Source organism: Haematobia irritans, chromosome 4, assembly GCF_050003625.1.
Source record: "Haematobia irritans isolate KBUSLIRL chromosome 4, ASM5000362v1, whole genome shotgun sequence".
In the NCBI taxonomy this organism is placed as follows: Eukaryota; Metazoa; Arthropoda; class Insecta; order Diptera; family Muscidae; genus Haematobia; species Haematobia irritans.
Window position 1 is genome coordinate 25,013,383 of NC_134400.1, and position 14,015 is coordinate 25,027,397.

Below are 14,015 nucleotides of genomic sequence, written 5' to 3' on the forward strand. Positions count from 1 at the left end.
TTGTTGCTGTTGTTGTTGTAAACATTCCTGAGGATTTTTGTTGTTGTTGTTGCTGCTGCTGTTGTTGTTGTTGTTGTTTGTTGAGTGTTACTGGTAGATTTGTGGTGCTGGTTGTATTAGATGTTATTGTTAGTGTTGTTGGTGTTCCTGTAGTTGTTTTTATAGAGTGTGGTTGTGGTTGTGTAAGTGTAAGTGTTGGCAGTGGCGGTGGATTTTTAGCTTTTGTTAGTGGTATTGGTGTTGGCATTTGTTTTGGCGTTGTTGTTACATCGATACCCCATTCATGTAGAAATTCCAATTTCTGTTGTTCCAGGGGATCATCACTAGTAGCCGGCAGGGCAAGCAAATGTTAGGCTTCTAAGAATATTAAAGCAGTTGGTTTAGGTTCCAAATTGGATTTTTTCGCTTCGACCACCAAAAAGGTTATATCAGCCTTTTCACGATTCGCAAAACATTCGGCTATTAAGCGGGCAACCTCCTAAATATAAAAAAATAAAAACAACGAAACTCATATTTAAACAATACTAGGGTTTATCTATGGTTAATTATTCACAAACCTGATGATGTAAACCTTCAACTTTGTTACCATCAACCTCTAGTATCAGTTGACCCACCTCCAGGCCACCCGCTTCAAATGCTGCTCCATTTTCCTGGAATTTGTTACAATTTTGTTATTATACTATGACATAAAAAAAATGTTCATCTTACTTACATGGATATTTATTATTCTAGGAAGCGGATGTTTTGTATTAGCACCACCTTCGATAGCAATACCTAATATGGGTTTTGTTTTCTTAACAGTAATGTGTAAGTTGCCTCTATGATCAGGTACGACGTTTGGATTGTGTTCATGGGTTGTTTGTTCAGTCGTTGAACCATTCTGTTGTTGTTCAGCCGATAATCTTTGCATAGACTGCGAAATAGAGAATTCAATTTTATTATCCAAAAATTCGTTTCTTAATCATTTCGTAAGCATTTCTAATTGACGGAATACAATTATATAATAATATTTGGATTATGAGCGCTACACAATTTACAGAGGGATATTTTCTCATTCTCCATGATGCACTGTTTTATCGACGGTGTAATCTATTGCTGTAGATTGAGAAAAAATCCCTTGGAGTAAAATGATTGAAGTCTGGATTAATAGTTGACCTACCCATTTAAATTCACATCGAAAAAAATATTTATCTAATAACCTATTCAATGTTAAGGACAAATTTCTTTAACCCATTAACGTCCAAACTGAAACTGCCGTAATAAAATTAATTTTATGGATTTTTATTAAAATAAAAAAAAAATCTGAAAAATTATTGTTCACTTTTTAGGAAAGGGGTGTCCCCATGTGGGGGCATTGGGTTTGATTTAAAACTATTTATCTCATTGAATTTAGGACATTCATCTTGGAGCTTTGAGTTCCTCCATTAAACTCGTATGTCTTTGAAATAAGACAAATTTTTCTTAAATTCAAGAAAAACTGTTGTACTTAAACTGTTTAATTAAATTAAATCAAACATTTTAATTAAATAAATAAATTAACTGAGATACTGAATCATTGGAAAAAAGATAAACAAATTCAAATCTAGACTAACGGTCAATTCCACGTAGCTCCGTTAGGTTTAAACTGTCAGTTAACAAAAAGTAAATTGCATATATCTTCTGGCCGGGTTATCTTTAACTGAAAAATTTTCTATAGTTAACATAAGTTCCTAAGAGGCATATGAGATATATCGCTGGAATGGTTTGAATGTTGGTTAGCTAACCTTGCACTAGCGGAACTTTATGAAAATGGGAGAAAGACTTATTCTGAAGATTTTATTTAATGCGTAAATTACTAAGGTGGAATATGCCCATCAGACAATACTAAAAGCATATGCATGCCTCTTTCCATCTTATGTATGTGTCATTTGCCAGGAGTACAAATAACGTAGTTCTTGTTTGCTCTTCATATGTCAGGTTTCATGCCTACAAAACAGTATCTGTGGGACGCTTGCGAAAAGCTGCTTCAAAGGCAACAAATTAAAGGTTTCTTCAATAAAAAATCTGATTCAATCTCGATATTAATTGACCGAATTGTTATACCCTCCACCATAGGATGGGGGTATATTAACTTTGTCATTCCGTTTGTAACACATCGAAATATTGCTCTAAGACCCCATAAAGTATATATGTTCTGGGTCGTGGTGAAATTCTGAGTCGATCTAAGCATGTCCGTCCGTCCGTCTGTTGAAATCACGCTAACTTCCGAACGAAACAAGCTATCGACTTGAAACTTGGCACAAGTAGTTGTTATTGATGTAGGTCGGATGGTATTGCAAATGGGCCATATCGGTCCACTTTTACGTATAGCCCCCATATAAACGGACCCCCAAATTTGGCTTGCGAGGCCTCTAAGAGAAGCAAATTTCATCCGATCCGGCTGAAATTTGGTACATGGTGTTAGTATATGGTCTCTCACAACCATGCAAAAATTGGTCCACATCGGTCCATAATTATATATAGCCCCCATATAAACCGATCCCCCGATTTGGCTTGCAGAGCCTCTACGAGAAACAATTTTCATCTGATCCGGCTGAAATTTGGTACATGGTGTAAGTATATGGTCTCTAACAACCATGCAGAAATTGGTCCATATCGGTCCATAATTACATATAGCCCCCATATAAACCGATCCCCCGATTTGGCTTGCGGAGCCGCTAAGAGAAACAAATGTCATCCGATCCGGCTGAAATTTGGTACATGGTGTTGGTATATGGTCTCTAATGACCATGCAAAAATTGGTCCATATCGGTCCATAATTATATATAGCCTCCATATAAATCGATCCCCAGATTTGATCTACGGAGCCTCTTGGAAGAGCAAAATTCATCCGATCCGGTTGAAATTTGCAACGTGGTGTTAGTATATGGTCTCTAACAACCATGCAAGAATTGGTCCATATCGGTCCATAATTATATATAGCCCCCATTTTAAATCGATCCCCAGATTTGTTAGAATGTGGTCTCTAAGAAACACGCAAGAATTGGTCCATATCGGTCCATAATTATATATAGCCCCCATATAAATCGATCCCCAGATTTGTTAGAATGTGGTCTCTAAGAAACACGCAAGAATTGGTCCATATCGGTCCATAATTATATATAGCCCCATATAAACCGTTCCCCAGATTTGATTTCCGGAGCCTCTGGGAGGAGCAAAATTCATCCGATCTGGTTAAAATTTGCAACGTGGTGTTAGTATAAGGCCGCTAATAACAATGACAAAATTGGTCCGTATCGGTCTATAGTTATATATAGCCGATCCCCAATCACACAAAATTGGTCCATATCGGTTCATAATCATGATTGCCACTCGAGCCAAAAATAATCTAGCAAAATTTTATTTTTATAAAAAACATTGTCAAAATGTTATTTCTATAGAAAATTTTGTCAACATTTTCTTTCTATAGAAAATTTTGTCAAAATTTTATTTCTATAGAAAATTTTTTCCAAATTTTATGTCTATAGAAAATTTTGTCAAAATTTTATTTCTATAGAAAATTTTGTCAAAATTTTATTTCTATAGAAATTTTTTTCCAAATTTTAGTTCTATAGAAAATCTTGTCAAAATTTTATTTTGTCAAAATTTTATTTCTATAGAAACTTTAAACTTAATTATATACGTATTTATATATACCACGTATGGACTATGTGGTATATATTACGGTGTTAGGAAGTTTTAAGATATCTTGCCATCGGCAAGTGTTACCGCAACCCAAGTAATTCGATTGTGGATGACAGTCTTCAGTAGAAGTTGCTACGCAATCCATGGTGGAGGGTACATAAGCTACGGCCTGGCCGAACTTACGGCCGTATATACTTGTTCTTGTTTAGTTTTCTTGCTTTTATGTCGTTAACACCGTCTTCTAAATTGCAAGGTAGTCCATACGTGGTATATATTAAACTAAAAAAAAAATATTAAATACGTATATAATTCAATTTGACAAAATGTTTATGGAAATAAAATTTTGACATAATTTTCTATGGAAATACAATTTTGACAAAATTTTCTACAGCAATAAAATTTTGACAAAATTTTCTATAGAAATAAAATCTTGACAAAATTTTGTAAAGTAATAAAATGTTGACAAATTTTTCAATGGAATTAAAATTTTTACAACATTTTCTATAGGAATAAAATTTTTGCCAAAATTTCTATAGAAATAAAATTTTGGTAGATTATAGGGTGACACGGTCAAAATTTGGTCAATATAAACTTGACGTATTTCTTTCAATTTTGCATTTAAAAAACCTGAACACCCCTCATTTTGAAGGTGTGTGTGTGTAGAATGTTGGTCCTATTTTGATTTTGGAATTCACTCTTCAGTTGTCAAAATGCCGTCCAAGCAAGAAGAGCAGCGTATCAAAATTTTGCTCGCGCATCGCGAAAATCCGAGCTACTCGCACGCAAAGCTGGCAAAATCGCTAAAAGTTGCCAAATCAACCGTTACAAATGTAATTAAAGTGTTTGGGGAACGTTTGTCGACAGCCAGGAAGTCTGGATCGGGGGGAAATCGAAAACCGGAAGCCGCTGAGACGACAAAGGGAGTTGCAGGTAGTTTCAAGCGAAACCCTAACCTCTCTCTCCGAGATGCCGCAAATAAGCTGGGTGTATCGTCTACAACCGTGCATCGATCCAAAAAACCAGCCGCACTATCGACTTACAAGAAGGTAGTGACTCCAAATCGCGATGATAAACAAAATACGACGGCCAAAGCGCGATCCCGGAGGCTGTACACGACGATGCTGACGAAGTTTGACTGAGTGGTAATGGGCGACGAAACCTACGTCAAAGCCGACTACAAGCAGCTTCCGGGACAGGAGTTTTATACGGCAAAAGGAAGGGGAAACGTAGCAGATATTTTCAAGCACATAAAACTGTCAAAGTTCGCAAAGAAATATCTGGTTTGGCAAGCCATCTGTACCTGTGGCTTGAAAATCAGCATTTTCATAGCTTCCGGGACTGTTAACCAAGCAATTTACGTGAAAGAGTGTTTGAATAAACGTCTGCTGCCTTTCCGGAAGAAACACGGTTGTTCCGTACTGTTTTGGCCGGATTTGGCATCTTGCCATTACGGTAAAAAGGCCATGGAGTGGTACGCCGCCAACAACGTGCAGGTGGTTCCCAAGGACAAGAACCCTCCCAACACGCCAGAGCTTCGCCCAATTGAGAAATACTGGGCTATTGTCAAGCGGAACCTAAAGAAGACCAAAAAAACTGCTAAGGACGAGCAGCAGTTCAAGGCAAACTGGCTTTCTGCGGCGAAGAAGGTGGACAAGGTGGCTGTACAAAATCTGATGGCAGGTGTCAAGCGTGAGCCTAACTGAATATTTTTCAAGCGAAAGCCTAACTCAATATTTTTCCTGAATTTTATACTAATTGAACTTGAAAAAGAAATTTAATTTGATTTTTTAAATAAACGATTTCACCGATTTACACGCGTTTTCCATTGACCAAGTTTTGACCGTATCACCCTTTATTTTTGGCTCGAGTTGCAACCATGATTATGAACCGTTATGGACCTATTTTTGTGTGATTGGGGATCGGCTATATATAACTATAGACCGATATGGACCAATTTTAGCATGGTTATTAGCGGCCATATACTAACACCACGAACCAAATTTCAACCGGATCGAATGAATTTTACTGCTCCAAGAGGCTCCGGAAATCAAATCTTGGGAACGGTTTATATGGGGGCTATATAATTATGGACCGATATGGACCATTTTTTGCAGGGTTGTTAGAGACCATATAATAACACAACGTACCAAATTTCAACAGGATCGTATGAATTTTGCTCCTCCAAGAGGCTCCGGAGGACAAATCTGGGGATCGGTTTATATGGGGGCTATATATAATTATGGATTGATATGGACCAATTCTTGCATGGTTGTTAGAGACCATATACTAACACCAAGTACCAAATTTTAACCGGATCGGATGAATTTTGTTCCTGCAAGAGTTTCCGGAAATCAAATGTGGGGAACGGTTTATATGGGGGCTACATAATTATGGACCGATATGGACCAATTTTTGCATGGTTGTTAGAGACCATATAATAACACCACGTTCCAAATTTCAACCGGATCGGATGAATTTTGCTGCTCCAAGAGGCTCCGGAGGACAAATCTGGGGATCGGTTTATATGGGGGCTATATATAATTATGGATTGATATGGACCAATTCTTGCATGGTTGTTAGAGACCATATACTAACACCACGTACAAAATTTCAACCGGATGGGATGAATTTTGCTCCTCCAAGAGGCTTCGGAGGACAAATCTGGGGATCGGTTTATATGAAGGCTATATATAATTATGGACCGATATGGACCAAGTTTTGCATGGTTGTTAGAGACCCTATAATAACACCACGTACAAATTTCAACCGGATGGGATGAATTTTGCTCCTCCAAGAGGCTCCGGAGGACAAATCTGGGGATCGGTTTATATGAGGGCTATATATAATTATGAACCGATATGGACCAAGTTTTGCATGGTGGTTAGAGACCCTATAAGAACACCACGTACAAAATTTCAACCGGATGGGATGAATTTTGGTCCTCCAAGAGGCTCCGGAGGACAAATCTGGGGATCGGTTTATATGGGGGATATATATAATTCTTGACCGATATGGACCAAGTTTTGCATGGTTGTTAGAGACCATATACTAACACCACGTACCAAATTTCAACTGGATCGGATGAATTTTGTTCCTGCAAGAGGTTCCGCAAACTAAATCTGGGAATCGGTTTATATGGGGGCTATATATAATTATGGTTCGATATGGACCAATTTTTGCATGGTTGTTAGAGACCATATGCTTACACCGTCTACCAAATTTCAGCCAGATCGGATGAAATATGATACTGTTATAGGCTCCGCAAGCCAAATCTGGGGGTCTGTTTATATGGGGGCTATACGTAAAAGTGGACCGATAGGGCCCATTTGCATACCATCCGACCTACATCAATAACAACCACTTGTGCCAAGTTTGAAGTCGATAGCTTGTTTCGTTCGGAAGTTAGCGTGATTTCAACAGACGGACGGACGGACATGCTTCGATCGACTCAGAATTTCACCACGACCCAGAATATATATGTATACTTTATGGGGTCTTAGAGCAATATTTCGATGTGTTACAAACGGAATGACAAAGTTAATATACCCCCCATCCTATGGTGGAGGCTATAAAAATTTAAGTAACTTAGTCTTCCGAGTTTGATTAGGAAGTTAATTGTATCAATTAGTTTTTTAATTGAAAACGATTTCAGCTTCAATTAACTTTTTAATTGGAGATTTTTTTTTTGTGATATATTTTTCTGTGCATCATTACTGGTGATGAAAAGTGGTCGGTACTTGCGGGTAATGGTATAGAATTTCGGGTGGATTTGATGACAAACTCACATCACTCTGACTCTCCCTAGCAGATCGGTTCAACTAGTACGAAGTTAAATTTAAAGTTTCTACTTATGGAGACTACATCAGATTTGGGATTTATAACAACCGTTTTCTATTGAGCATTAAAGAAATTCTTTCTGGTACTAAAATCCGCGACCGAGGCACGATAGTTTTCTACAAAGGCAGGTACTAAGATCGAGTTTAGCCTCTAAAATTAAAAATGAATCAGTTACAGCAGAATAAAATTATATATTTTGGCCTATTTTATTATGACTTGAATGGGGCTTTCCCCTCCGCAGTATAGGGCTCCCCTAGCTATGCCAACGGTTGGGTATAACCATAATTGTTTTCCAGATTGACCTTCATTTAATTTTTTAATTGATACTATCATTTCTGTGATTGAAGACATTTCAATTAAAAAATTAATTGGATCAATTAATTTCGTGATTGAATCAGAAAAAAATTTTTGTGTGTGTGCAGACAAACTACAGGGCTATTTTTGAGACTTGTCTATTTTTTCACTTCTTCTTCTGTGAATTTAAACAGCTGATGCCAGAGTTACATTTTTTATGTTGGAAATATTTTGAATAAATGGGTTAGGTCATCGTGGCTTGGCTATTTAATACTAAAAAAAAAAACAAACCTAACAGGTTGGCTGATAAGTCCCCGGTCTAACAAAGAAAAACACATTTTTTGTCAAAATTCGTTTTTATTATTCAACATAGTTCCCTTTCGGCGATCACCTCTTCATTGCAGCCAAATTTTTACCCTGCGAGCATCCTTTTGAGGTCTGAGAACAAGAAAAAGGCGATGGGGGCCAGATCTGGAGAATACGGTGGGTGGGGAAGCAATTCGAAGCCCAATTCATGAATTTTTGCCATCGTTCTCAATGACTTGTGGCACGGTGCGTTGTCTTGGTGGAACAACACTTTTTATACCCTCCACCATAGGATGGGGGTATATTAACTTTGTCATTCCGTTTGTAACACATCGAAATATTGCTCTAAGACCCCATAAAGTATATATATTCTGGGTCGTGGTGAAATTCTGAGTCGATCTGAGCATGTCCGTCCGTCCGTCCGTCCGTCTTTTGAAATCACGCTAACTTCCGAACGAAACAAGCTATCGACTTGAAACTTGGCACAAGTAGTTGTTATTGATGTAGGTCGGACGGTATTGCAAATGGGCCATTTCGTATAGCCCCCATATAAACGGACCCCCAAATTTGGCTTGCGATTGCTCTAAGAGAAGCAAATTTCATCCGATTCGGCTGAAATTTGGTACATGGTGTTAGTATATGGTCTCTAACAACCATGCAAAAATTGGTCCATATCGGTTCATAATTATATATAGCCCCCATATAAACCGATCCCCCGATTTGGCTTGCGGAGCCTCTAAGAGAAGGTTAGGTTAGGTTAGGTTAAAGTGACAGCCCGATTAAATTTCAGGCTCACTTAGACTATTCAGTCCATTGTGATACCACATTTAACTAAAAGTACCTATTACATATGGGCACTTCTAGTCTTAACCACTGAACCTTCTCTATTATTTACTTTTGTGGAACCAACCAGATTGCTCCAAAAACATTAACAAACTGCTTAAGTTAACGTTTTCCAGGTCAGCCAGCAATCTAAAGCTATATGCTCCTAAAATTCGCTTACGCCTTACACAAAAAGCAGGACACTCACACAAGAGGTGTTTAATTGATTCCTTTTCCTTGCAGGTGGCCAGAGGCATACCAACAGATTCTAGTTCCCCTGGAATCTGTAAGGTAGTTCCTAGCCTTGCTAACACATCTGCTTCACAGTTCCCCGGTATGTTCCTATGACCAGGCACCCATATTAGGTGAATATTGTACTGCTCAGCCATCTCGTTGAGAGATTTGCGGCAGTCTATGGCCGTTTTTGAGTTAAGGAACACAGAGTCCAAGGATTTTATTGCAGGTTGACTGTCTGAGTATATATTAATGCCAATATTTGTTGGAACATTACTTCTCAGCCAATTCACCACCTCTCTTATTGCCAATATTTCAGCCTGAAAAACACTACAGTGATTAGGTAATCTTTTCGCTATTCGAATTTCCAGATCTTTAGAATATACTCCGAACCCCACTTGTCCATTCAATTTGGAGCCATCAGTATAGAAATCTATATATCTTTTATTCCCCGGGGTCTGTGTACACCACGCCTCACTGTTGGGAATTAGAGTTTCAAACTTTTTGTCGAAAAGTGGTTTTGCCAGGGTGTAATCCACTACGTTAGGCACATCTGGCATTACTTTGAGGACCGAACTATGACCGTACATTTTTTCCGACCACAGCGATAGCTCGCGCAACCGCACAGCCGTTGTTGCAGCTGACTGTTTGGCCAAAATGTCTAAAGGCAATAGATGTAGCATGACATTAAGGGAGTCTGTTCCTGTCTTACTAAATGCGCCTGAGATACATAAGCTCGCCATACGCTGAACTTTATCTAAACAAGTCGGTTTCAGAAGTGCCGGCCACCAGACTACAAAACCATATAGCATTATAGGTCTAACCACTGCCGTGTATAGCCAATGCACAATTTTTGGTCTTAGTCCCCACTTTTTCCCTATTGCCTTTTTGCACGAGTACAAAGCTACCGTGGCTTTTCTCGCCCTCTCTTCAATATTAAGCCTAAAATTCAGCTTCCTGTCCAAAATAACGCCAAGGTAAAATACCTTGGCGTTATTTTGGACTCACCAAAGGGAATTTCAGTACCCCCTAAGGAAATGGGCCTAACCGTGGGAGTTTTGCGATCTTTGCAGTACATGACTATTTCTGTCTTTGCTGGATTTACACCAAGGCCATTATCTTTCGCCCATTTCTCAGTCAACCGGAGAGCTCTCTGTATAATATCTCTGATTGTGGATGGGAATTTTCCCCTGACTGCTAGCGCCACATCATCTGCGTATGCCACCACTTTTATCCTTTCTTTTTCTAGAGAAACCAGAAGGTTGTTTATAGCAACATTCCAAAGAAGAGGTGATAGAACTCCTCCTTGGGGAGTGCCCCTGTTCACATACCTTTGTATGTTTGCTTGCCCTAGTGTGGCTGAAATACGTCTCTTTATTAGAAGTTCGTCTAACAGCCTAAGTATACCTGGATCAACATTCAGAGTTGTCAGTCCATTTAATATCGAGCTCGGATGGACATTATTGAACGCCCCTTCGATGTCTAGAAACGCCACGCTTGTATATTCTTTGACAGATAGTGAGCTTTCAATAAAGCTGACCAGTTCATGCAAGAGAAGCAAGTTTCATCCGATCAGGCTGAAATTTGGTACATGTTGTTAGTATATGTTCTCTATAACAACCATGCAAAAATTAGTCCATATCGGTCCATAATTATATATAGCCCCCATATAAATCGATTCCCAGATTTGTACTCCGGAGCCTCTTGGAGGAGCAAAATGCATCCGATCCGGTTGAAATTTGGAACATGGTGTTAGAATGTGGTCTCTAACAAACACGTAAGAATTGGACCATATCGATCCATAATTATATATAGCCCTCATATAAACCGTTCCCCAGATTTGATCTCTTGGAGGAGCAAAATTCATACGATCCGGTTGAAATTTGCAACGTGGTGTTAGTATAAGGTCGCTAAAATCCATGCCAAAATTGGTCCATATCGGTTCATATTCATGGTTGCCACTCGTGCCAAAAATAATCTACCAAAATTTTATTTTTATGGAAGACATTGTCAAAATGTTATTTCTATAGAAAATTTTGTCAAAATGTTATTTCTATAGAAAATTTGGTCGAAAATTTATTTCTATAGAAAATTTTGTCAATATATTATTTCTATAGAAAATTTTGTCAACATTTTATTTGTATAGAAAATTTTGTCAATATTTTATTTCTATAGAAAATTTTGTGAACATTTTATTTCTATAGAAAATTTTTTTCCAAATATTTTTTCTATAGAAAATTTTTTCCAAATTTTACTTCTATAGAAAATGTTTATTTCTATGGAAACTTTAAACTTAATTATATACGTATTTAATTGGCATTTTTTAGTTTAATATATACCACGTATGGACTATGTGGTATATATTACGGTGTTAGGAAGTTTTAAGATACCTTGCCATCGGCAAGTGTTACCGCAACCCAAGTAATTCGATTGTGGATGACAGTCTTCAGTAGAAGTTTCTACGCAATCCATGGTGGAGGGTACATAAGCTTCGGCCTGGCCGAATTTACGGCCGTATATACTTGTTCCATTTTTTTTCACAATAACAAAAGTTGCTTCACAAAAGACACTCTATCTCATAAAACTAATTGACTTACAGACGTCATCGTCATCGACTTAGCGACGCCATCTATGTGTCAGACCGGAGACTTATCAGCCAACCTATTAATATTCTCTTTATCCTGACTTCAATCCTTTGTGCAGTTTCTTTTCTTACTTCGACAAATTTTCTTTTAATGTTGTGTATTCTGTTCAGTATTTAGAAACATGTGGATTGTCATATAAATAAACAATAATGTAATTAGGAGGTTAACATATAGAAGAATAACTTAAAAAATGTTTTTTTTTTTATAAATATCTAGCAAGCAATATTAATAAGAAAACAATTAAACATAATAAAATTTATTCTAGTATTTAAGAATAATAATAGTGATTACACAATGTTGTTGTTACACTAGTAATGTTTTTGAAGTGAGTATCCTACAAAATGTTTCATATTTTGGGATAGGTAAGTAGGGATTATCTATGTTTTTGTTATACTTTTTGTAACGAAATAATATTGAAATATTACAAATTTTAATGTTTATACAAACAAGCCAATTCTATAGGAGATGATAATACAGATCGATTTAATGTTTTATGTGGAGGATCGGTATAATGTTGACTTTGTTTTTTTGGGAAAAAAAGAGAACGGGATATGGAGTACGGGGGGAGGTTAAGAAAATATCTATGTGGTGATTGTGTTATGATATGTGGCTTGTATGGTGTTTATTTTGTATTGTTTTTCTTCCTTGGATTTGCAAATTTTATTTTCAAAAAAAAATTTTAAATAATTGTGCCTTTATATTCGAAGGATTTGTTTCCGAGTTTTCCGCTGTTATTAGATGTCACTTTGTTTGTTTTGCATTTGTGGTGATTTGTGTTCCATAATTACTTACCTGATGTCTACGAACACCTTTTTCGCCCAGTAGGGTACCGCCTTCTTCCTTCATATCGAAACTTCGTGAAAGTTTTGTGGCCAACTCCTAATTTATTTTACAGTATTCAAAATTTTGCAACATTTTTGTTTTTTTTTTTTGGAAAGTTTCGAATTGTGTTGGACCCACATGGGAAAGTTGTGACAATTTTATTTTGCGATTTTGCGATTGTAATGATTGATTGATTAGATTGAAAAAATGTTGAAAATTGTAAAATTGAGAAAAATTTGCAAGAAATGTTTTTGTTTTGTGAAAAATAAAATATATATTTAAAGTTTTTATTTTCAATATAAAAACAAACATATACATATGCTTTGAGAAGAGAAAAAAGCTTTTTTTTGTTTTAGTTCTTGGCAGTGTTTTTTTTTTTTTTGTTCATTGTAGATTGTGGAGTGTAAAATTGGAGAGTAAGTATGTGTATTAGTGTTTTGCATAATTTTTGTATTTCAGGAGAGGGACAATCAGGAACACACACACATACAGAGTGGGAGAGAGACAAACATTTCCATAGACAATCATTATCGTTATCACTAACGTTAGAAGACTAAACAAGAATTGTGCATTTTGTTGGGAATCTAGCAAAATTATTTTTTTTATATCTTTTATTTAGTGGTGTTTGTGACTTTGTGTTGAAATATAACGAATATAGATTAGAGGCCGAATTAATTTTGCACAGAATAATTTAAAGTTTTATGTTAAACCCTTAAAAAAAAACAAAACAATTTCTTTTAATAAAAAGTTATGGTTTATTTAAGGCGCTATGAATATGAGCCTCAGAATCGAAATGAAGTAGGACGCCAAAAATTAAATGGAAAACACAACATTACATTATGATGTTTTTTGTTTTTTTCCATTATGAAAATAAACCCCAATTCTATGGAAAGCTTTGTCATCATTTTATTTCTATAGAAATTTTCCCAAAATTTTATGTCTATAGAATATTTTGTCAAAATTTTATTTTAATAGCAAATTAGGCCAAAATTTTATTTTAATATACAATCTTATCAAAATTTTATTTCTATAGAAAATTTTGCCAAATTTTTATTTCTATAGAATATTTTGTCAAAATTTTATTTCTATAAAAAATTTGGTCAAAATGTTATTTCTATATAAATATTTTTAAAATTTTTATTTCGATAGAAAAATTCGTCAAAATTTTATTTCTATAGAAAATTTTGTCAAATTTTTATTTCTATCGAAAATTTTGTCAAAATTTTATTTCTATAGAAAATTTCGTCAACATTTTATTTCTTTGGAACATTTTATGAACATTTTATTTCTATAGAAAACTTTGTCAAAATTTTATTTCCATAGAAAAACTGGTCAACAACTTATTTCTACAGAAAATTTTGCCAAAATTTAATGTCTATAAAAAATTTGGTC

The 14,015-nt window shown here is 36.1% G+C and overlaps 1 protein-coding gene across 1 annotated transcript; it reads right to left on the reverse strand.

Annotated features, from left to right (window-relative positions):
• Positions 1-279: 279 nt before the first annotated feature.
• LOC142233839 (whirlin-like) lies at positions 280-12,676 on the reverse strand. The gene is made up of 4 exons (XM_075304900.1): positions 12,594-12,676; positions 713-913; positions 558-650; positions 280-478 (listed from the first exon to the last, which is right to left on the reverse strand). The coding sequence occupies exons 1-4, from the start codon at positions 12,645-12,647 to the stop codon at positions 350-352; spliced, it is 477 nt and encodes a 158-aa protein (XP_075161015.1). The 5' UTR covers positions 12,648-12,676; the 3' UTR covers positions 280-349.
• Between the last annotated feature and the right edge of the window lie 1,339 nt (positions 12,677-14,015).